Source organism: Gymnoscopelus microlampas (genome assembly GCF_963454915.1).
Source record: "Gymnoscopelus microlampas genome assembly, chromosome: 17".
In the NCBI taxonomy this organism is placed as follows: Eukaryota; Metazoa; Chordata; class Actinopteri; order Myctophiformes; family Myctophidae; genus Gymnoscopelus; species Gymnoscopelus microlampas.
The window spans coordinates 25,275,234-25,300,896 of record NC_139954.1 but is presented as its reverse complement, the minus strand read 5'-3'; the positions used below and the strand labels follow the sequence as shown (position 1 = coordinate 25,300,896).

The 25,663-nt window shown below is 42.3% G+C and overlaps 2 protein-coding genes across 7 annotated transcripts in view; one reads left to right on the top strand and one right to left on the bottom strand.

The window, feature by feature from the left end:
• Window positions 1–6,675, bottom strand: part of dgkh (diacylglycerol kinase, eta) — a gene marked incomplete at its 5' end in the record, with an annotated part of 73,814 nt that extends 67,139 nt beyond the window's left edge. For 5 of the 6 annotated variants that reach the window (XR_014602723.1, XR_014602724.1, XR_014602725.1 and 2 more), the window contains one exon: window positions 3,729–4,055. Coding sequence is in view for 3 of the 6 variants with exons in the window: in XM_084084470.1 (XP_083940596.1) it covers window positions 3,729–4,055 (327 nt within the window). Of the gene's footprint in view, window positions 1–3,728; window positions 4,056–6,408 lie in introns of those variants that run through there. The other variant, XM_084084472.1, reaches the window with a different exon arrangement.
• A 1,846-nt stretch (window positions 6,676–8,521) lies between these two features.
• vwa8 (von Willebrand factor A domain containing 8) overlaps window positions 8,522–25,663 on the top strand; it is a 91,621-nt gene continuing 74,479 nt past the window's right edge. Inside the window, exons 1-12 of the mRNA XM_084085238.1 lie at window positions 8,522–8,789; window positions 9,816–9,893; window positions 9,992–10,122; window positions 11,245–11,355; window positions 17,085–17,252; window positions 18,024–18,188; window positions 18,343–18,392; window positions 18,510–18,618; window positions 18,792–18,896; window positions 19,079–19,207; window positions 20,409–20,543; window positions 21,836–21,913. Coding sequence (XP_083941364.1) covers window positions 8,654–8,789; window positions 9,816–9,893; window positions 9,992–10,122; window positions 11,245–11,355; window positions 17,085–17,252; window positions 18,024–18,188; window positions 18,343–18,392; window positions 18,510–18,618; window positions 18,792–18,896; window positions 19,079–19,207; window positions 20,409–20,543; window positions 21,836–21,913 — 1,395 coding nt within the window. The 5' untranslated portion in view covers window positions 8,522–8,653. The remainder of the gene's footprint in view (window positions 8,790–9,815; window positions 9,894–9,991; window positions 10,123–11,244; window positions 11,356–17,084; window positions 17,253–18,023; window positions 18,189–18,342; window positions 18,393–18,509; window positions 18,619–18,791; window positions 18,897–19,078; window positions 19,208–20,408; window positions 20,544–21,835; window positions 21,914–25,663) is intronic.

Sequence of the window (25,663 nt, the reverse complement as noted above, 5' to 3'; positions counted from 1 at the left end):
GTGTGTGTGTGTGTGTGTGTGTGTGTGTGTGTGTGTGTGTGTGTGTGTGTGTGTGTGTGTGTGTGTGTGTGTGTGTGTGTGTGTGTGTGTGTGTGTGTGTGCGCGCGCGCGTGCGTGCGTGCGTGCGTGCGTGCGTGCGTTATAGAGAGAGACAGAGACAAACTAAAGGAGACAGGTGACAGACAGAAAATAGAGGTTCCAGTCGTTTGTACACTTTTACCCATAGAAGATGACACTTCCCACTATTGGAGCAATTAAACTCTAATATATAGCCCAAACACTGTATCTGACACAAGGGTGAGGTAGAGTTGGGCTATACCCCTCTGTTCAAGGTTCAAGGTTCTTTATTGTTGCGTCTTGTGTACATACAGTGTGTACATGAGTAATTTTTTTTAAAACTTTTGTTCGGCTCTGCATTGCAACAGCAGCTCCTCAGCTATTGCAGGACAATGAATTTGTTCCTGGCCCACGGGCCCCTACATGTAACTCCTAGGCCCCTACACAGTAAAATCCTCAGTATATGAGATATATTTTGTACAAATTAACACTGGAGATTTTACAGTGTAAATCCCCAAACTTCTATCTGATGTGGATCAGCCTGTGGCAGCCACGCACTGTCTTTGAGAGCAAAGCCAGTCCCCTGCACAAGCCTAGGCTAGACAGAATGCCCCAGGGCTCTGCTTTCAATCACACAGCCATCAATCCCAGGTTTATAAGCTCCCCACAGCTACGGCAGTACACCGTGAAAGGACAGGAAGAAGAAGGGATGGTCGGGTAGGGTAGAGGGAGGGAAGATGGAAAGAAGAAGGCGAAAGGCAAGTCAGAGGAGAGAGCGAGGTGTGAAAGGACCATTAATTAACACTGAGCAACGCATGCATTCCGACTCCGTCATAAATTAAAGCTATCTGCATTGGCTGCTACAGTTAATAGTAGCTCTACTAGTCTAATGGCTTATACCAACACCACTGGCGATTTGTACAGTAGGTGTATACGTGTATGACACGACAGCAAGAAAGAGATAGGGGAGCTAGAGAGAGAGAGAGAGAGAGAGAGAGTAAAAGACAGCGAGAAATAGATAGATAGATGGACAGATAGAGACATGGCAGAGTTTCTAATGGGTATATGACACAGTATCAGATTCCCTCGTGTGCATTCATCCCATTACTCTCTAAGAGATGGGGGACAATCAGGCACCAGAAAGCCCTTAGAGCAGCCGGCGGAGGAAAGACGATACTTAGCGTCTCGTCTCTGCAGTGGTGCATCAACGCTTATCGGTGCTCATCAACAGTCGTCGCTATTTACACACATCAATATATCGACCCGTTGTGATGAGTTTATGAAGGGCTATCATCGCCAAATGGGTACAGACAGTTTCAAAGCCAGAGAGCAGGGAATTGGCTGTACAGTATCAGCAGCACACAGGGAGTCCAAAACTTTGCAATGTTTGCATTTTCAGTGCGGGTGCTTTGATTCATGAACATATCTGACACACTGTCTGTGAGTACTGTGTTGAAACAGAATGTCTGGCACAATAACATTGAATGTATGCCATTGTAAAGCAGATTGCGGAATAGATACTATGAGCTGAGACACGTTCTGGTGTGTTGAGGGTACATGTCTCCTCAACCCAATCAGCTCTCTCTTAGGCAGTGTTGCCATGGAGTCAGCCAATACAGGTAGAGAGATGTGGGTGTCTCCGGCTACCAGAGAGATGGTGGACAGGGAGAGGGAAGGGTAGAGATGCATGATGAACCAGGGATGAGTGGACAAATACACATACGCACACGCACGTGTGCGCGCGAGCACACACACACACACACACACACACACACACACACACACACACACACACACACACACACACACACACACACACACACACACACACACACAGTGTGCAGGGGTTAGCAAATAACCTGGTGGAAGAACACTCAGTGAGCCAGTGCCTGCATGATCCATTAGTACTGCTCAGCACTAGTGCTTATGCCGTGCGTGCACGCACGCACACACACACGCACGCACGCACGCACGCACGCACGCACGCACGCACGCACGCACGCACGCACGCACGCACGCACGCACACACACACACACACACACACACACACACACACACACACACACAGGCACAGGCACATGATACAAACACGTATATATACACAGGACACAAACACACACTGCATTGCAGATTGCAGATACACTCATTGCCTCTCATTCATATCCCTCTGTTAGCTTTGTTACGACATAGTGCTGATTTAATTGTAAAAATTACCCAAATGGACTCATACACTCACTGAACACATGGAAAAAACTCCAATATAAGTTTGTACGCAGTACAAACAAGCAGACGGGCTCATGGACCAGCATGACATACAGTATAGCCAACAGACGTATGGTCCCAGAGAACAGATGAACTCAATCTGGGCCCTTGGCCAGGCGATGTCAGTAATATCCCTTCAGTGTACATTACTGTACAAGCAGCAGTGTACTTTACATCCTTGAGAACAGAGTAACAAAGTGACATCATCACCCCTGATCAACCTGACATTCACCCATTTTCAACTTCCCTACTCTGGCCACCCTAAAACATAATTTCAGCAAGAACAGGTGAATGAAGAATGTGTCATGTTATAGGCATTACAGGTGTGCAACAGACTTAGAATAGTGAACGTGAATCCAAGCTAAGTGCACATCACAGGGCTCTGTATGTAAACTTGATTATTAACATCGACCACCACTGACTGCCACAGATCGCCATCAGACGTGTGTGTGTAACACTATTTACTTTACTCCACACCTCTGGTCAGTTAATTAGCATAAGAAAAGCAGAACCAGCCAACCGTGTTCACTGGTCCGTGCCCCTAGCATCTAAATATACCTCCCACATTGAATAATTTAGGCAGGGTGGAGTGGGACGGTCAATAATTAAATGGATCCATTGGCTTGGGAGGAGGACGCTCATTTACTGTGTAAAGTGGGCCAGCACAGCTTAGGTGTCAGTGTGAAAGAGCAGAATAGCATCCTCTTACTGCAGGTCTATTCCAATTAAGGCACGCTTGTACCAGTGGCCTTATAAGGACAATTACCACCTCTGAATGACAATGAACAAGGTATGAACATAATAAAAAGGTATAATTATAATTATAATAATAATAATTATTATTATTATTATTATTATTATTATTATTATTATTATTATGGTTATTATTATTATTATTATTGGCCTAAGAATAATAACACCACATAACATTCTCATCAACTGAGCTATAGCCTATCTGATTGCTGAGTTTGATTCTTTTGAAATGTCTATAATTTCTACAACCTGTTGAGCAAGACAGGAAACTGCTACACTATTAGGCCATTTCATGAAATCTGAGCAGAAGATAAAAACACAACAGATAGATCATTTATTACACCGTTATAATTTACTGCAATTTTAGCCTACAATTGAAGCATTTTAGCAGATGCTCTTGTCTTATGCAGAGCGACTAGTGTGTTTCTGTTTGCCCTTCAACATGTTGATCGTCAAGTCAGTTTATCATTGAAACAAACCACCATAAGCCTCATAAAAAAAACGATTCAAATAAAATGCCATTATTATCAAATGCCTCAACATAAGCCTTGGATCAAGACTATCATAGATGTATTTTCGATAAAATACATACATCTATGATAGTCTTGATCCAAGGCTACCTCAACATAACAGATAGGTATAGAGGCTACCTCACCTTACTCCTGATCTGTCCAGAGGTAGACACTTTCCGGATGAGTTTCTGGGGGCCTTCCTGCTCCGCTTCGCTGTCTGACGACTCGTCCGCTGCCCCGGATCCGGCGACGACAGAAGCCCCCACGACGTTCGCATGGATCCCCGCGGCGGAGGACGGGGGGCCGCCTTTCCCCTCCGGCTCCTGTAGCGGGGAGTAATAAGACCATGACTCGGGGTTAGCCCTCATCATCATGCGGTCAGCAGCCGCTCCCTTCCTCCTTCTCTCCTGGATGCGAGAGGAGCTGCTGCTAGACAGCGGCTGGAAAGAAGCGCCCTTCCTCGCTGTCATCTTCTCACTGCTGCTGCCTGTAGCCGCTACAATACAGCCCGCTGTGCATGGGTTGCCATGTCGGCTTATTATAAGCGACTTTGGGGCTTGTTTTTCTGTAAAGTTTTTTTAATTTTTTTTTTAAACGTTTTGTTTATTCGTTTTTGTTATTTTACATACTCATAGGTACTACAGACATTAACTGAAGCAAATAAGCAAATAAACAGAGTATCTCCAAACAGTGAGAGTAAGATATAAACAACATCCAAACAAAACAAAACAAAAAACAGACAACACTCACAAAGAAAATAATAACAGACAACAAAACAAATACACAACGTTTTTCTGTAAAGTTGCTTGTAAATATTGGTAGTTTTTGCGGGTTGCGGGGCTTAAAGTGTATAGTTGCTTATTTAGGCTTGCTTCCAAATGTAATTATTATTTATTATTCAAACCAGTGGTTCTCAAATATTTTCATGAAAATGTTTTGTGCCCAGGGGAGCATTATGTGTTGTTAGAATGTTTGAAACAAATATTCAAAATATTCCACATTTTATTGCAAGACTTTTTGAAAATAGCAGATCTACAAGCTCACAACAGCTTGTAGATCGGCTATTTTCAAATAGCCGATCATGCATAGGTTGCATAGGTTAGGTAGGTTAAGTGCTCATGTGGCCTTTTGGGCTTGTTTTCCTAGACTTGGCTGCTTATTTCTCTCGCAGAATCTGGCAACACTGAGCCCGCCGTGTTCTCTCTCTCAGAGATGTGTGAGCTGATAGATAGACGCATGTCGCGGTACGGTGGGAGAAATGGTCTCCACACACGACACACCATGTAAAACCTGCTGCTTGCTGCCTGCCTGGTGGTGTTTATGGCCCTGACAGACTACTACATGGTCAGACTCAAGACCTAGACTGAGGTAGACTACTAGTCTAGACCAGGCCAGGGTCTTCAACGTATTCAGGCCAAGGACCCCCTAGCTGAGAGAGAGATGAATATTGTAAAAAAAATGTGTTTCAGATAAACTTTTGCTGCTCTTTTTTCCCTCTACACCTATAACTATTTGCCAAAAATAGCCGATCTACAAGCTCACAACAGCTGGCAGCGCAAGGCGGTGTGAGGTTGTAGATCTGCTATTTTTGGCTAAAGTTCTCCTCAGAAAAGGGGATGCTATAGGGTTCAAGTGCACGGTTAAGGTAAAAAAAAATCATATCACACAAAAATAGTAACTCTGAGGACCCCCTGTTGAAGACCCCTGTACTAGACTTTAGGCAGGCGGTCATTCAGCCACGGTCCCGGTGCCGTGGCAGTGATCAGACCCTAGCGGCGGGCTGACAAACATTCATGTCGCAGAGGTGTGTGTGTGTGTGTGTGTGTGTGTGTGTGTGTGTGTGTGTGTGTGTGTGTGTGTGTGTGTGTGTGTGTGTGTGTGTGTGTGTGTTTGGCAAATTTAGAGTGAACAGACTGTTAAATAATACTCAGTGATCATGGAAGAAGTACTGACATTGTTTTACTTCAGTATAAGTATCAATACCACAATGTAGAAATACTCTAAAAGTCCGGTAATCCAAATTTACTTGGGTAAACGTACAAAAGTATTGGCATCAAAATATAAATAATAATTGTGGAGGAGCAAAAGTACAATATTTGCCACCGATATGTAGTGGAGTAGAAGTAAACGTATAGATAATGGAAATACTCCAGTATAAGTAAAAATGTCCTCAAAGTTCTTCTTAAGTACAGTACTTGAGTAAATGTACTTAGTTACTTTCCATAATTCTAAATAATTAATGTCCCTAGATGGATGAATGGGCTACAAAAGTGAACAATGTACGAAACCCATGTGTGTGTTTAATGACTCCCCAGGACGAGTGTGAGAGGAAATAGTACAATTATGTTCGGGTGTAGATTGTTGCGCTTTATGCCCTTATTTAATTTAACTTAACTTAGCTTAACGTGGCAAAACGGAAGTATATGCCATAAGAATTGAACTGAAAGTAAATATTAAAGCCTTGATTATTTATTACAGCATTCACACACACATGACCATCTTCGAAGAGAAGAGAAGAGAAGAGAAGAGAAGACAAGCCTATACTATACTGGACTACTGTCTGCACGTCCTCATCGTTTAACCTATTATTTTCCCATTAAGCTGTGGACTGCAGTCTGCCACAATAAACTGCACAAAGTCACCTCCCAGTAAAACAAAAATCTGATCAAATCAGAAATCACAAACAACGCATTAAACTCCGTCGAGTTGTATCTGTGTGTATCCCTCCACCCTAAAAAAAACAAACGTGGACACTCATCAGGCTCGTAGTGAAATCAGAAACAGAGTAAAAAAAAGTGTCCTTTGTTGGTAAAAATGACTAACCAGCAGTTCCTCCCAGACAGGGCTGCGGGTGTAATGGTAGACATCCTCCATAGTCCCAGTCCTCTCTGTCCTGTCCTGTCCGGGCAGCTCCGCTCCGCTCCGCTCCGGGGAAATCAGGGAATGGTGGAGGAATGCAGAACCTCTAAAAAACCATTCATACGAGCCCTGGTCTGGACAGACGGGATTATTTCACCTCCGCTTCCTCTTCTCTTCTTCCCACTCGATCACTCTCCTGCTTTTCCCTCGCTAGTCTTTCAAGGGTTGAGCCCAGCGCTCCTCCACGTGATAAATGTCAAAAAGCACTGAATGAAGCACGGCACGGAACGGCACCAGTGTTGCCAGCTTGTGCGAGAGAAATAAGCAACCAAGTCTATGAAAACAAGCCCAAAAGAAGCAACTACAGGCCACATGAGCACTTTAAACCTATATACATTGGCTATTTGAAAATAGCCGATCTACAAGCTCACGTCGATGCGTTGTGAGCTTGTAGATCTGCTATTTTCAAAGAAAAATCTTTGAAAGAAATGAACATTTTGGAATATTTTCAAATCCACAAAATCTTGGGGGTCTCTGGCACAAAATATTTTCAGAAGGTTGGGTGGGTCTACAAATATGTAATAGCCCAATATAAGCCCAAATAAGCAACTACACTTTAGAAGCAAACCCCCAAAAAACGCAACTCGCAACTACCAATATTTTCAAGCAACTATACAGTAAAACAAGCCCAAAGTTGCTTATGATAAGCGGACATGGCAACCCTGGGCAAGGGGAGAAAGAAAGCTACTGTACATGACGTCATCCATCGGGTGGTATTCTCTTAGCACGGTCAAAATCAATCAAGTAGCCTAATTTAACTTCACACAATTCATACGGTAGCTCAATAAAAAAAACTATGATTTATGCAAATTAAAAGTATTCAGAACGGCCTTCAAATTCACAGTGTAAAATATTTGGGCAAAATTTGGAAGATGAAAATGACAAAGATTTGTGTTATACGGACATTTGTTGATATACGGATAGTGTGAAAAATATGATGATTAGCCTATTTTCCTATATGCATTTTCCCACAACATCATCCTATTGCCACAATAAACATTTCTATTTAGACTATCATATTTTCATATATATTTCATTGTTTCGATAGGTCTGTATAAAACATAATGGAATAGGCTTGCACCTCTTCCTCACACAGCCATTAGGCCTATCATCATCCTCATATCTTCTTTGTTGGGCCATCACATTTTTACTCTTACCCAAAATGAAGAGAAACATATATTATATATGATTTATTTAAATAAATATATATATATATATATTATTATTATTATTATTATTATTATTATTATTATTATTATTATTATTATTAGTATTATTATTATTAGTATAGTAGTATAGTGGGCTAGTAGTAGTACTAGTAGTAGTAGTAGTAGTACTAGTAGTGGTAGTAGTAGTAGCCTATCATCATCATCATCATCATCATCATCAGCTGCAGCAGCAGCATCATAGAATGTTTATAACCAGTGGTGGAAAGTAACTAAGTACATTTACAGGTATTTGTAGGCTACTTTACTTGAGTATTTCCAATTTCCAATACTTCTACTTGTACTCCACTACATCTCGATCTCGGATCCAAATATTGTACTTTTATTTCACCTCATGTATTTGAAAACTTACTTGTTACTTTGTAGATTTAGATTATTATCACAATTAACGCATACATTAACCACATCACCCCATATACATTTCGACCATTTGAAAATAGCCTATTGTAGATCTGCTATTTTCAAAAGATTTTTATACATTTGCAAACTTGAAATAGAACATTCTGAATTTCTGCCTAATGAGTAGGCTACATTTTGATGTCAATACTTTTGTTACTCAAGTACATTTTGAATTCCAGACTTTTACTTGTCACAGAGTATTTGCATATTGCAGAATTGATACTTACTTACTTAAGTAAAACATTTGAGTACTTTTTCCGCCACTGGTTATTACAGCCGTTGTACTATGTTAGCACACCGATAGGAACATAGGGCTGAACCGTCGTGCCACTACGGAAGACTTTATTTTCGGACCAACTTTGTCCGACGTTTATTATCCTCCGCCTGCTGGCTGCTAATGGTCTGCACGAGATTATGAAACCATCATGAGGAGCAACGTTAAACCGACACAATAACCAGGAGAAGAAACGTGGTGTATATTGGATTCTGGTTTGCGTCGCATTCGCAGGATCACAGCATTGAACATGCATTACCAGACATTATGTAAAGGTACAGCATCTGTTGCTGCGAGGAGAATGAGAAACATAGTGGGAGCTGTGCTGGGCAGAGACGGCTGGACATGGAGGGCTCATGAGGTCAAACTCCTCAACACGTCCGCAGGTAACGTATGGCTCTGTGGGACAGCTAGTACTGAAGAGTAGCCTTGGCGTGTAGTATTTCATTTGTATGAGAACAAACGTGTGTAAATCAAGGTTCAAAAGATTGACAGCTGGCTAGAAATATGCTAATGAGCTAGCTTGCACCGGCCGGTGTCATAACAGTGTGACGCTGGAACTGTGTCAAAGGTGCCATGTCATGTCCAAGTTCAAGTTCAACACAAATGGAGCCAATTAAGCTAAACTGAATGCAGAGCAGTGGTTCTCTCTGTTTTAATTTCAAGGACCCCCATCACTCTGAGAATGTAGTACTCAATTTGTACACTCTCAGAGTTACAGACTTGTAAGGGTCCATTTGGAACCCCCTCAACTAGGAACCCTGAGGGACCCTGCTGGACCCCACTTTGAGAACCACTGTCCACTGCACTAGAGTTAGGTGTAACTTCATAATAGTGAAGATAATACAAGGGACGCTAACAAACTGAACAATCTAGTGAGGATGTTTAGCTCCATCGTTGGATTTGAACGGGACAATCTGGAGTTGGGAGGGGAGAATGAGGAGGAAGCTGGATGCGGTCCTGCAGAACCTCTCCTCTATGAAGAGCTAGTGATGATCGACTTCAACTTAGTTTTCACATCACAAATTTACAGCAGGTATAAAAAAAAGAGTATTTAATAAATAAGAATAAGAGTGAAGAGAGTAATATCAAATATCAAAATTTGTTGAGTGTCAGTTTTTGCTCCAGAGACTCATTCACAGCCACAAACTCATCCCTCCTCTGCACTCCTCGAAGCAACTTGGACAGTCCTTTGTGCCAGTAGCCACTAGTCAGTGCATTTTAATATGTCCAGTTATTGTCCATCACAATTTCCACAGTGAACTTTAGCAGCCCTACACACATACAGCCATTATGACAGCACTGTGAAAGAATGGGGAAGTCCTTGTTGTGCTCATTTTAATCTTGCCCATACATTGTTGTGATCATGATCGCCAACATTTTCTCTGCGTGTGCATGTGCATAATTCCTAGGTGACACAGTGAAGATAGGAGAGATTTCATATCAACTGAAAACACCCCGGAATCCAGAGCTTGTGCCTGTCAAACACAGTATGTAATAGCATATACCTTTTGTGTGTGTGTGTGTGTTGGGGGGCGGGGGCTGAGAACAACCCAACCTTTTCTGAGCTTTGTTGTTTGTTTGCTAGTATCAGACTCCCTGCCTCAGACAGTTGCCCAGCACTTGCGATGGATCATGCAGAAAGACCTGCTAGGTCAGGATGTCTTTCTCATTGGACCACCAGGACCCCTGAGACGCTCCATAGCTATGCAATACCTGGTGAGAGGACATACGCACAATCCTTCCTGCACTTAAAAATACTGTGTTCATTTAACTCTGAGAGTGTCCAAATGTAACTAAATGTACCAAAATGCATAAATGAACACTGATGATTTCACTGTGCGATGGCTGTGTCCTGTGTGTCACTGTCACGGAGCTTTGACGTCTGTGTCATTTATTTAGTGTTGATGAAGTTTTAGCTGTTGCTAGCGCATTGCAAAACGGGGATAGACGCTCTGGCTGATACCGACAATAAGCCTCTACGACATACTACTACTTACTTACTAACCTATTTTGCTAATTACAATTTCCATTATTATGTACAGTATAACATGTATTTACCGTAATTACAAAAACACAGCATTGCAATCATTTATGTTTGCTTGTATATGTAACAACAAGAAGTCCAGAGAACATAGCCTTTTTAAGGTACATCTGAAGTTATTTATACATTTACAGAAGTCAAATTCTTCATGATAATAATTTCAGTTTAGGTTCTATTAGGTTTGTAGCTGTGGCATTTCAACAACAAAACCCCCCAAAATGTTTGGGAACCATTGGAGGTATGCCAGTAAAGAATTATGATATTACATCAATAAATTCAATTATTTGAAATTCAAAATCAGCTTGATGACGTCAGAGAACCAGTGAAACATTCTGTGATGCTGTCAAGAGATAAAACTTGGAGTGGCACCAAATTTTATTCCCTTTCCGGGCTTCTATAATTTCCTCCTAGGGACCAATAAAGCTTAATATCATGTCATGTTATTTCTTTGTTATTGTTCACCATTCTATTCTATTAACAATTCTAGGGACATGTTTTAGCTATGATAGAATTTTCACTCTTACTGATATTTTAAACTAATTCTTAAGCCTAAATGTGTATATTCATAATCCTATTTATTACTGTAGTGTATACTCCACTGCACAATGGTGTCGCTTGCTGAAAATAGCTGATTTGCAAGCTAACAAGGCAAGCGTGAAAATCAGTATGTTCATCGAGCGACTTTGTCGCACATTGTGGGACTGTCACTGTGCTTGGGTGGAGTTGAGAAGTGTTGTGTTGCTTTTTAATAATGGCATGTGGGTGTGTGTGCGTGCATGGATGCTGTGGCTGAGCAGGAGCTGACCAGGAGAGAGGTAGAATACGTAGCCTTGTCTCGGGACACCACAGAGACGGACCTGAAACAGAGAAGAGAGATCCGCTCAGGAACGGCGTTCTACATAGATCAGGTAGGTACATTACACTGCACGCTGTCAAACACAACCCTGCGTGTTAATTTGTGCCGCAACTGCAGTACTGATTATTGAAAACAAACGGTTGTTTGTTAAAACGTTAAAACTCGATATTCTTATAATGATCATTGGTATACAAGTGTTTGTACAATAACAGGAATCTCTCTAGCTCTTTAATAAACAGAAAATACATTTTCAGGTGGGTTGCCAATTCCTGGATTCAACACTGTAGAGTTGGGCTACTGTCCCTTCCCTCTTAATCCCCCCGCACACGCACACGCACACGCACATGCACACACACACAGTCACACGCACACAGACACAAGTTACGCAAGAGGAAGATTTGAGAGTCAAGTAACCATGGAGACAAGCAGCTCCTCATTATCAGAGCTCATTCTAATCACATCCTCCAATCAGTCCCAGGGGTCTGCAGTAACCACCTTGAAGACATCCCAATCAAAGCCTGTTCGTTGACTAGTAGTGGACAGTAACAAAGTTACTACTGTACTTCAATATTTTTTTTTAGTATTTGTGTACTTGAGTATTTGTATTTTTGGATACTTACTATATGACTTTCACTTCGCTACATTTCAAAGACAAATATGGAGGGAAAAAAGTACATTATGTACTTTTCGAATAATGTCCTTTTCAAATAATGTATATTCACTATTCAAATATAGTGAAAATAGATTATCTACAAGCTCATAATGTGTCGCGTTGTGAGCTTATAGATCAGCTATTTTCACGTCATTGAGGTATATCGGGTTTATGTGGTTAAAAAAAAACTGTTTGCGTGGTTGGGAGGTTTCAGTAGTGACCAGATATTTATTTGTGGCATTGTTACCCAAACTAATTAGTTCTTATGCATATCTGTGTATAGAAATAACTTTATTGCATAACAGTTCAAGCATCATCCCCAATTCCCCATGGAGACAGAATTATTATTTTTTCCATTACTCATTTAATTTACTCTTGGGACCCAGGAAGTTGACCAGTTGGAATTGGGGAAATTCTAGCCAAGTAATACGATAGGCTATTATTGATTTAGCGGAGTTGACCCTTGTTTCTCTGAGTGGCTTTGTAATTAAAGAGAAATTTAAGAAACATTCCATACACTGTAGGTTAGGCGCATTCTGTTATAATTAGTTTACAAATGCTATATAAGTGAGTGACCCACAAGGAATAGTCATGTTATTTTTATTTTCAGCATTTTTTCATGGTCTGAGCATAAGGAAGCTGTCTGAATCTGTAACACCGTGTCCCATGTCATCCATTGATACCACAGCAAGTGGAGTTGTTGGTAATAGATTTTATTATGGCTGGATTCGTTTTCTTGCCCCTCCCGTTTGTATGCGAGAGCTGGCGAGAACTTCTGGGAACTCAGATTATGGCTGGATTAAGGAAAGCCCCCCCCAACCCCCCCCCCCCCCCCCCCCCCCCCCCCTTCGGTCTCACCTACTTCCCACCTTCCCATCAAAATTAAAACCGGTTTCAGTTGTTTCCATGGAAACTGCACTTGAATAGCTACAGCATTACTGAAGCGTAGGCCTATTTTTAAAGGGGTATTTCACTTTGTTGTACACTTCTGGGGTCAATTTAACCTCTACTCAGGCTTTTGTTTGCACCCCAGACCTGATGAAAAAATAATATCAAAAAATACATTGAATTAAGCAACTTAACTCTCTGCCTGCCAGAGTTTTTTCAGAACAGTCTGTAGCCTCTGCCAGGGTTTTGCCATGATTTTGGTACCTGTTCGCGTAGCCACAGATTTTTTTCCTCCAGTATGATTGATCCCCAGATGGTTTCTAATCACAGATGAGATTCAGGTGTGGTTTCACAAATGTCAACGAGGTCATTTTGACCTCGTTGACATGTGTTGTTTGATGTTTCAATATAGCTCAAAACCAGTAGTTTTAAACCAAAAAACAAAGTGAATTGTTTGTCCGTTTGAATTTTAACATTGAAGTGAATGGAGCAGCAAATCTTCGAACATTTTTAGCTCCTAATCTGTTCGTAATTCGACAAGGGTTGAAATTATAAAAAAATGCAAAAAAAAAAATTTCCCCCCCTTTTTTTCCATGACGTATATATACGTCTTTGGCGGACAACAGCTGATAATTAAAAGACGTATATATACGTCATTGGCAGCCATAGAGTTAAAAACTGTCTGGGGTGCACACAAAAGCCTGAGTAGATGTTAAAATGACCCCAGAAGTGTTTTAAAGTGAAGTGAAATACCTGTCAAATCTTAGGGAACTTTCATCTGGCTAATGACAAATATGTGTATGTTTTTGCGTGTTAACATTTTAACATTTTATTTATGTATGTGCATCTACACATGACTGTATACATACTTGTTAGTTTATGTGAGTATTAGAAGCAGTGAATGAATGAATTATGACCCTTTCCTTATTAGGGGATTATAAGACACCAAAAACAGAAAAAGACACAGACACAAAAATAGAATGAGCTGTGTGTGGGTGTGAGTTAGAGCCCGCCCCCCTCGCTCCACAGTATCTCTCTCTCTCTCAGGGTGAGTGAGCGTAGGCGTATCGGTTAGAGGTGTGTTTGTGTGTTAACTAGAACACCGAAATATTCCTGTGGGTCCTGGGCTGATTTGAAGTCCTATATTCAGATTTTGTGTGTCAGCCCGTATGCTAGCTCTCTTTCTACCATTTCTCCACCCCTCGCTCCATCCACCACCCCTCTCTCTCTCTGTCTCAGCTCTCCTCCCCCAAAAGTCCACATGTAGGATGGATATAGAAGTAATCATAGGCCTGCCTTGTCTCTGCCATCTTCAACCACCTCTCCCAAGTCAGCAAGCTGTTATGTAAGGCACCTAACCTCAAACCCACTCTGCAAATAGACTCCATTACAATAATAAATAGCTTCCCACCTCCACTTGAACTTGACACTCTACTGAGACCCAGAATGCTTAGCATTTATACACAGGGAAAAAAAGCTTGGTTACGTGAAAAATAGATAGTTTGTTTTGTTATGCAAATATGGCTGGCGTAACAAATGTTTTGGTTATAGTACATCATATCTACCAACAGGTCCACTGTCAAGGGGACAACCAGGACCATTGTACCAGGCCCAGTGGGGGCACATGTGCCAGGTTGAATTATTTGTCAGTTTTCCCATTAAATAATTGTCATGAGAAGATGAGTTGTTTACACACTCGTCCCAACCTGATTGACTGCATGTGACTCATTCGTATTGTGAAAATGGTTTGAGCAACTCTCAAGGGCAGTCAGACAGCATCTACTGTAGCTTACTTGTTATTGCGTGCACATACAAGTAAGTACACGTTGTATAGTAAGCTAACAGTCTAGTTCACAGACAGATTGGCGTTAGCAAGACATGAGGCATGTGGTTTTTAATGCTGACAGATTTTATTGCCAACGACCCACTGTTTTAAATGACAGCTAAAACTCACACAAATCGGTACACATTATCTGTGGAGTCATGTAATCAAGATGTCAGATGTATCTAATTCCATTCTGATTAGCTGATTAGCAAAGTTTGCGGGCCTTAGGTAGCAAAGTTGGAGTTTCTGCTCTCTGAGAAGCGCACTTTTCTAGTTCTACATAAACATTCAGGACCATAGCAGTTGAAGCGGGGAGCACTCCAATGTGTGTCTTTATATTTCTAGATTTTCAGACCTTCAAATACAGTCCTATATTGCGCTGTCAGAGCATGGTCACCGATTTATGTTAGACACTGCTGTAACACTGCTGTAGTGGCACGTGTGCAATTCTTTGGGGTGAGACTGTTGTCATGGCAGACCCCTAAACAGTGTTTGTGCAAAGTTTAGAACAGATTGGAGCAACACTGTGCCTGTGGCCCTTAGGGGCCCCTAACATGGCCCTTGGGGGCCACACGTGGCCCCTGGTGTGACTATTGTCATGGCAGACCCCTGAATAGTGTTTGTGCCAAGTTTGGTGTGTATTGGAGCAATGATGCACCTGTGGCCCCCAGGGGCCCCTGATGTGGCCCCCGGTGTGACAATTGTCATGACAGACCCCTGGACAGTGTTTGTGGCAAGTTTGATGCGTATTGGAACAATGGTGTGGCTGTGGCACCCAGGGGCCCCCGGGGACCCCTAATGTGAGAGGTATGGGGGTGGGCTTAGTTACCCACCTCACCAGTATGACGTAAGAGAATGGATGCTGTGTGAATATGGTCAATAAGAACCACACAGACAGGGAAAAGGGCTGGAGCACAACCTAGGAGTAAGAGTCAACTATGAATATCTTCTTCATGCTTTCTACATTATATAATCGACATAATCTTTGGCCTATTTCTCAATGAGTGTTTCATAGGAAAGTGTTTACAGTATTTGGTGGGATGTTTTCCTTAAGTTCTGCAGTGTCAGTCACAGCCTCAGCACATGGCCTGCCTGCGGTGCCCTCCCCACCACCACCATCCTGCGTCACTAACATTTCTAACAATTATCTGATTATAGCGTTGGGGACGAAAATGGATCGGGAGTTAAATATAGAGCATCTGGTCCCGACTATAGTTTTATGGCTCCGCTTTCCACACAACCTGCCACGTATTTACATGTTAACCTAATTATATGGCCACTCGCTCTGCGGTCCTCCCAGACAGCTAGAGTTTCCTGCCTCTTGACGTCAGTCAGAGCTGTTTGATTTCTGCGCACGCACACACACAATGCATATACACACACACACGCGCATGCCCTTACACAAACACGCAAACTCAAACTAATCCAACAGAACTAACTCTTATCCCACAATTTTGGTGGTGGCAGAAAATAGTCCTTTCTGTTTTGAAGCGTGGTTGCAATGTCTGAGGCTGTTGTGAGTGCGCGAAGCAACAGAGGACATCCTCAGGAAGGCTTTATGGCGAGCCTGTATTGTTTATGGAGCATGGGCAGTAAGAGTTGATACATAGTAAAAAATTGCTCATTGTGTAAATGTATTTCAAGCCTGTTAAGCCTAATTTATACTCATTCACTGAAAATAACCGATTTTCATGCTAAGGATGCGACAATGCAATAGCTTGAAGTGTTGGTGTGGGTTGGGGTGGACATATTATTTGTGTGGTTGCTGATTATAACAGATTCAGTGATGGAAAAAGTACTCAATGTTTTAGTTAAGTATCAATACTGCAATGTAGAAGTACTCTGTTACAAGTAAAAGTCCGGAATTCAAAATTTACTTAATTTACTTTTAACTTAAGTAAAAGTACTAAAATGTTTGAAAATAGCAGATCTACAAGCTCGTCACGATGCGGCACGTTGTGAGCTTGTAGATCGGCTATTTTCAAATAGCCTAGTTATAAAATGTGGCTAAAGAAGTTTATGTATGTTTTATAATAATAATATATAATATTTATATCTGCAAAGTAACTAGTACCTAAAGTTTTCAAATAATTGTAGTGGAGTAAAAGTACAATATTTGCCTCTGAGGTGTAGTGGAGTAGAAGTAAAAGTATAGATAATTGGAAATACTCCAGTAAAGTAAAAGTACCTCAAAATTGTACTTAAGTACAGTACTTGAGTAAATGCACTTAGTTACTTTACACCACTGATTTATCATTGGGATTTTGCTTTTTAACCCCTGACGTATCTTTGAAACAATCCTCCCACACACACGTGTCTGAACAAATTTCAATGTGTTGATTGAGTTAATTGATTTAGTTCCCCCTCTTTCCTGTTTATTTGTGTGCGTGGACTGCGCGCGTGTGTGTGTTTTCAGTGTGCAGTGCGGGCAGCGACAGAGGGACGGATCCTGGTGTTGGAGGGTCTGGAGAAGGCAGAGAGGAACGTCCTGCCTGTCCTCAACAACCTGCTGGAGAACCGCGAGATGCAACTGGAGGACGGACGCTTCCTCATGTCGTCTGAGCGCTACGACAAACTGCTGCAGGTCGGTTTGGCCATAGTCCTGTCTTGGGTTCTTCCATCTCATGGTGTCATACACATTAACTTTTAGGTTTCAGGGTATTAACTATTTAAACCCTGTTGTACATCATTCTAGGGGTCTGTACTTAGCCTCCCCAGAATAGGGAGTAGTGATGAGCGGGCCGACCCGTAACCCGCGGGTCCCGTGGGTCAACCCGCGGCGCGGGTGGTCGAGTCAGGATTTCAGAGGCAATTATGCGGGCTGCGGCTGAGCGGGTCAGCCACTCTCACACGCAAAAAAAAAAATATATATATTTTGAACAACATGCTTGTTTATTTAGCCCATGATAATGTTGTGCTACTGTAGACATTTAAAGCGACTTTGGGTACTTAAAAGAGCGCTATATAATATATATATATATTCCCACTGCGGGTCGTGGGCGGGTTGAGCCATAGATTTATATATGGGTTCGCGGGGCGGGTTGAGGCGGGTTGGGTTCCGTAGCGGGGCGGGGCGGGTCATGAAAAAACCCGACCCGCACATCACTAATAGGGACACTAGGCTTCAATCTATTTTGGAGAGTCATTAAGATCTGGGAGATGAAATACTGAGATACAGCTTAGTTAATACTACTACGAGTACTACTACTACTGCTATTAGTAAGTGTATTTTTATTTTATTTTTTCATAATGTGCTGTGTAAGAGATTGTAGCTTAGACTGTTCTCGTCCGTCTCTGTGGCTTAGGCTGGCCCTCCTACAGAACCCCCTCTCTCACACTCATCTGTTTATTCCAGGATCACACTAAAGAGGAGCTGGATTCTTGGAAGATCGTCCGCGTGAGCGAAGACTTCCGGGTCATTGCCTTGGGACTTCCTGTCCCCAAGTACAAGGGCAACCCCTTGGACCCTCCGCTCCGCTCCCGATTCCAGGCCAGAGACATCTACTACCTACCCTTCAAGGTCAGAGCAACAATCGCAGAGCAGTCACCGTTTCCCTTTCTAATAATAATAATGCTACACTTATTGTCTTAGTAGAATTATCGATTGGTTGATCACATAGCGAGGCTCCTTTACATTTATCCTAACTTGTTCCCCTCATTTTTGACTCCCTCAGGACCAGTTGGAGTTGTTATACACGGCAGGACCAAATGTTGCGGCTGAGAGGTATAGTCACCATAACCATGTCCTCTTTTGGTATTGTGCAAAAATAGCGAAAAAATGCGGCTCTACAAGCTACATTGCAACTGCTGCACCCTAACTTAAGTGTTGTGAATACATCAGGGTGTCCCAGCTGCTGTCCCTGGCCACGACGCTGTGCTCCCAGGAATCCTCCGCCCTGGGCCTGCCTGACTTCCCCATCGACCACCTGCCGTCTGCCCTACAAGTGCTGGTGAGATACCAGTGATCATCGGAGGGTGGGGGGGGGGGGGGTTGAGAGAGCTGAGTAGAGGAAGACAAGGGGGGGTGGGGTCAGATGTTGGTATCCTAATATAGACATAATTAACAAATGCAAGTTAGAAGAGAGGGACGTAAATAGTATTTGCTTTTGTTGTGTTGCTGCAGAATGTGTTCCCCATGCTGTCCTCCCAGCAGCTGGTCCAGAGACTCTACCCCTATCAAAGCATGCTGGGAAAGGAAGGGAGCACCGCTGTGGAAGGCGTCCTCAGTGTAAGAGGACACATTTTGTCTTGCATCTAACACACACACACACACACACACACACACACACACACACACACACACACACACACACACACACACACACACACACACACACACACACACACACACACACACACACACACACAGGCCTATACTCCTACTCATATACTAACTCCTCTCCTCTCCAGAGGTTTGAGCTGTTGGATGGTCGTCGTCAGCCTGCTCCCAGTGCTGTGGTGAGTGTGGCCCCGTCCCCAGACGACAAGGGCCATGCGGACGTCACATTGCGCATTGCAGACAAGGACATGACCTTTCAGGTAACAACTGAGTAGTTGTGATGCCCAATTCATACCAGCAGTGTCACGACACTGGCACGTTCTGATTGAGCAGTGAGTTTCAATGCTCTACAGCAAAAAGCATGGTGTCAAACCTGAGAAAACCTCAATTTTCAGATTGCACTATTCCCATACAGACCGTGTCTTCACCTTGATACAGTAGCAGTCCAATTTATTGTATTTAGCCTTGTGGTCTAGCGTCGACGCTGCTGGTGTGAATTGGACGTTACAGTACTGACCTTGAAAATGTTGAAGCGGTGCAACTTTTGCTCACACGCTTTATTTACTTAATGTGATACATTAAAAGCAGATCTTCGGTAGAACAAGATACCATGCTTGTGGCTCTTTCGGAGCGGGAACTTTGGGGCGGTGGGAGGGGTAACACTTTTTTTTTGTATGCTTTTGTCTTATTGACCTGAAAATAGAAAATACCAATAAAGAAACCTGGAACAAAAACAGATCTCCATCAGAATGTCAAAATAATTGAATATAAATCCAGAATCTTGTTCACTATGGAATTTTGTGAAAGTTGTTACGGACTCTTGGCAATCAGACTTTTGTTTACGAGCATGCACTTATTATTATGCACGAGGCCTGGCAGTGACCATAAAAAATGAAAAATATCTGCAGCCCTAGAGAAACACAGCATCATTCAGTCATTCATTCATATATGCAGACATATCCATTCTTTATGCACATAATGGAGTCATTTGTCAGACCACACATGCGCGCACGCACACACACATGCAGTGACCCTATCAGTAGCTTGGCCTCCTTATCTACGACCACCATGCTGCAGCTGACCACAGATCTCTAGAGAGACTCACTCTATCACTCCTCATTCTTAACTGGGTGAAAAAAACAATGAAAACAGTGTTTGTGGAATCAGTGTCGGAGGGCTCGGAGTACTGCAAGATCCTAGAGTTCAGGGAATAGTTGTGGTTGACTTCGAGCCAAGGAAATGATGTAACAATCATCAGGGCTTTGAAGCCATGCTCTCATTTTGTGGTACAGCAAATCTTATGGGTTGCAGTAAACAGTGAAATACGTACCACAAGCTGTCTGAAAGTATTATACTGGATGAAATGTACTTTGCTCCCATCGAAGATCATAAATATTCAGTTCGTAATTGCATCGTTGTAGTGCTGACGAATGGTGACGATTATTTCCTCTTGAACTCCAGGTCCCGGCAGGCACCAAGGAGCCCCGTCCACCCAACAGTAGCTCCACCTTCATCAGTACGGGAAGCCACGCCCAGCTTCTGGCTGAGATGATGCAGTCACACATGGTCAAAGACATGTGTCTGATGGGGGCCAAGGTACGTGTACTTATGTAACACACACAGTCACAAACACTCCACACACAAACATACAAACAGTCACTGCATTTACATTAATATTCCACTAGTAATCGTAATGATGGCTTAATCATAATGAAAATGCCATCTAAACACCTCAATAGGTAGAGACTGGTCCTATCCGGTATGATCAGAATTTTTTTTAATCAGGTTGAGGGTGGTTTATACCTTTTTTTAAATAATTTGATCATTTATCTCTGATTGGAATGACTTAATTATTTCTTCTTTGCCCCACGTAGCTGTAAATTTGACAATTTAAAGTATTATTAGAATAATATATCAGAAGCCATAAGGTTATTCATAGAAGAAATGTCTTACCAGGATTTGTAAACTACAGGCTGCAGCACATAAGACGGCCATACAGACTTAAGTATTTGCACCTGTCTGACCTTAGGGCATTAATATACTATGTATACTATGTAATATACCATGAAAGTGAGTTGAAATGCCTAACTACTTTATATTGTATTTTGTGGACACAGTATATGTTTATTATATTAGGCAAAAATAGATTCCTTCCCTATGTTACAGTATGCACACGTTAGGCTTGCGCATACTGTACTGTTACACTGTATGCAATCCTACCCGAGCCCCTGATCATGTTGCTGGTACAATTGACAACAATTGAAGCTTTACAGAAACCTATTATGCACACTCCAAAATCCTCAAACCCTCTGACGATCTACAACGCCTCCGGTACACAAATCCGTTTTTTTTATTGGCTGGTTCACCATACCCTCACATAACATGTTTACACATTTTTTGACGGTTTGGATCCCAAATTGATATTGAAATGACCTGGTATTCTGCACAACTACAGCTGAAATTAGAATACAATCAAAATTTGCGTGATAAGTGGAATTAGAGCTCCTCTTGGTCGCCTCCTCCGGGACCGTATGGGGTCCATTAACATGCATAATGCCATGAATAACCGTATCGTCATACTGAATTTTGCTTAATTAGAAAGAACAGCAGAAACACATATTTCATTGCTATTATTATTATTGAAGACACAATTTGGGTCTATCTCTAAAATGTATGAAAAAAGTCAGAACCACTGTGCATGTCAAAAAACGTATTAAATGCTTTGGGTAATTTAAACACTGATCACTTTATTTAGTGTCCATCTAAACAGTTATGGTTGAATCTGTAATCAGATTCATTTCAATTGGATTTAAGAAATGTTGTCCATGTAATGGCAGTCAGTGATTATTAATCTTGCTATTTGGTAACAGTACTACTGTGTTTTATAGGGTTGTGGCAAGTCAGTGATTGCCAGAGAGTTTGCTGAGATGCTGGGTTACAGCACAGAGCTAGTCATGCTCTACCAGGTAAGGCTGAATGGTCTTTTTCCATAGTATAAACTGTCAGAATGAGATTAGTCTCTCACTGTGTGATTAATGCACGCACGCATGCACGCACACCCCTGTCCTGACCTGTGTTCATCTGATTGGCAATCTCACGTCAGTCAAGGCTATAATGTCAGCAATTGCAACGTTTTCTAGCAACTTAACAATTCAAATGCTATGCTACACAAACACATGGACTGACTTACTTTTCCGCTGTCAAAACGCTGTACTTATCTGTTTTTTATTAATATAAGGAATCAGAAACAACATTATTCTTGGACACCCTCTCAAGTCTTCTCAGCTATGATGCTGTAGCTAAATCTGTAACAGCCGTACACTTTTGTGTGCATACGCGCATCCATTAAAGTCAAGCATTCCAGCCGGGTGATTTAGGAAGTGACTCTTTTGCAACCCTGGTAGAGAAAAAAAAAAGAAGTGTATGTGTGTGTTTGTCTGTGTGTATATGAGTGCATGCATGTCAGAGGAAGTAAATCACTGGCAAAGATAATCTGATGCATCACTGACATTCCAGAGGTCATGACCTGTGGTGTCATGGGGGCGGGGTTAGACCGTTGACACTTCCACCAGTTGTGGGAGAGGAGGGGCAGATGAGCTGCACTCAACATGGAAGAAGTATCTTTGATTGTAGAGACCTCCTTAAATAGAAGTCCTTTTTATCTGAGTAGAATGTTCTAAACTTAACCCATTAAGACCTGGAACTGTGTCATTTTTAGATTTGAGCTAAAAAGCATTCATTTACACTTTGGGCTATTCAAAAATAGCAGATATACAAGCTCGTAGCGCGGCACCGAGTGCCGCGCTACGAGCTTGTAGATCTGCTATTTTTGAAAATTTGTGAAAATGTGTGCAAATCTTTGAATATATATATTTTTAAAGCGAACATTTTTAGCTCAAATCGTTGCTTCTGGGGGTCCCTGGAACAAAATGTTTTGATGGGGGTCCACGGCCAAATACATAATTCTGGGGGTCCTTGACATGAAAAAGATTGAGCACCACTGATATAGAAACATACGTTTTTCAGAAAACTGTTGAGATTTAGGAGACATGTAGAATCGGCTTCAGGTCTCAATGCCACTTTCACCCCGGCGTCCTTATTTTTGGGCATGTCATTATAGGCGAATGTAAAAAAAAATATATAAAACTGTCAAAACTATTTTTAAATCCTGTATCTTATTAGATCGCTTTCAAACCTCTGGGATTTGATGCAGTGGTCTGTGACTCTTTACTTTCATTGATCCAACAACGTCATCCACTTCCACTATTACTACTACTACTGACTCGTTGCCAGTTATGAGTACAGTACACTGTCCTGTACTTTGATGACCTGGTGCATGGATAACCAAGAGGAATTCACAAACATTATGATTCAATCGTTGGCTTTGGGTAAGGGCACGTAATAAACCAAAATCACAGCAAGTAGTTATTCCATCTGTGTCTGTAACATTGTAACGGTTTAGTTTTATTTTATGGCGAGAGACAGGGGTTTGGCTGAGAGAGGCCCACATCTGGGTTTCATCACATACCTGGGCCCCAAGCCCCCTGTCAGGCGTGGGGCTGCCACAGACTGGGAACTGCCCTGCCCAGAGATCACTGCGTGTGTGTGTGTGTGTGTGTGTGTGTGTGTGTGTGTGTGTGTGTGTGTGTGTGTGTGTGTGTGTGTGTGTGTGTGTGTGTGTGTGTGTGTGTGTGTGTGTGTGTGTGTGTGTGTGTGTGTGTGTGTGTGTGTGTGTGTGTGTGTGTGTGTGACATCAGGTAATAAAATGTCTTGCGTGTGTGTGTGTGTGTCTGCGAGCGCTCGTGTGTGTGTGTGTGCACATGTGCGCTCCTCTGTGTGTGTGCGAGTGAGACAACCTGTGGAATGCAGTTGGCCGGGTGAGGACTGTACAGGAAATGAGTTCCCCCTGTGTGTGTGTGTGTGCGTGCGTGCGTGCACGCACAGTGTGTGTACTGCAGGCTTATTTATTCATGCATCACGCTGCTGCTATTTTTAGTTGGCTGAGGTCAGGGGTTACTTTGGCTTCGGGAATTGTGGAATTCTGTGTCAGGCAATTCATCTAGTCAGGCCAGATATTCCCATTTTGGGAAAAGCAAGTGATATACACCATAAGGCTGGAGAGCAATTGAAAATATATTGTACGTGTGCGTTTATACAAATACAACCTAAGAAGACATAAGAAAACATTATAATTTGTCATTGTACTGCTGTGCAAGACAACACAATGAAATGACAATGGCACACCCTGAATTGAAAACAATAAAGAAATCAATAAGAGCAGCGCTCAAAGTGAAAGTGCAGTCTGGCGTGCTATTAAACAATAATCAATTGGCAGAATACATTTAGCAGCAATGTGTAAACATATGTAAACAAGTATGGCATATATCGCATATTGCATGGTAGAGTGCAGTCAGTGCTTCTGTGTGTGTGTGTGTGTGTGTGTGTGTGTGTGTGTGTGTGTGTGTGTGTGTGCGTATTGCACGGCAGAGTGCAGTCAGTGCTTCTGCTCCAGTGTGTGTTGCAGTGTTTCTGCTCCATGTGTCTGTATTCTGTTTGCCTAGTGTGTGTGTTGTGGGGTTCAGTCTTGTGTGTGTATTGTCCTGTATTTCCTGGGAGTAGTTTGAAGAGGTGGTGGGTTTGGTCATAGATGATTTTGGACGCCCCCTGCCCCAACATCCGGTGTGGTCCTCAACTGCTGTCAGCTGTGTCCCAATAATGTTTTGGGTCATACTTGATGCCCTATGCAGAGCTTTCTATTCCTTCCTGGTGCAGCTATAGCATACCATGTGATGCAGTACGTCAGGATACTCTCCACTGTGCACCGGTAAAATTTCACAAGACGGTTCTGCAGCAGTCTGGCTTTCCTCACCTTCCGTGGAAAATAGAGGCATTGTTGTGCCTTCCTCGTGATAGTGGAGGTGTATATGGCCCAGCAAATTCTCAGTTATGTGCAGCTCCAGAAACTGGAGACTCGCCACTGCCATGCTCATCTTGTTATGAATGAGATTGTCGGCAGAACACCAGGATGTCGGGTTTTGTACCTTGTCCCTGTATACTGACTCATAGAGATCAGGCCCATGACTGTCATAATTGATTGATTGATTGATTGATTGAATACTTTATTAACAGTTTGCAGAAAAAGCACAGAAAGTACAGTACAGTACAAGTTCAAAACAAAAGGATGCTAAAAGTATTAAACCCCAAAAGCACTATGGCTTGTTTCCATTGGGGTCCTGTGTATTCAATTAATCGAAACATTTGATGACAAACAATAATATACAATACTATGCAAAATCATCATATAAACGAGTAGTAATCAAGCATAAAAATATGTATGGTAAACAGGGGGGGGGGGGATTTCTGCTGATAGGCTTGGACTTTTTACAGGGGCCAGTCCTGAATTGCAGCCACCTGTAAGTGCTCTTTTAGAGTGGTTTTGAAGGAGAGCAAGGATTCACACTTTTTTATGACTTTATTTAATGCCTTGTTTGAAATGTCAAAATCTAGGTTGAACGTGATTTGTGGAGCTCCCACGTTTTTGAAGTAGTTTGACAGGTACATGGGTGTCTTTGTGTTTGTGATGTAGTGTATCTTGTAGACCAGGCCCATTGCAAGTTGCTGTACTCTGTCCTCTACCCTTGGTCAGGCTCGCCAAGGTTCTGATTGGTCAGGTCCGTCAACGTTCTGATTGGTCAGGCTCGCCAAGGTTCTGATTG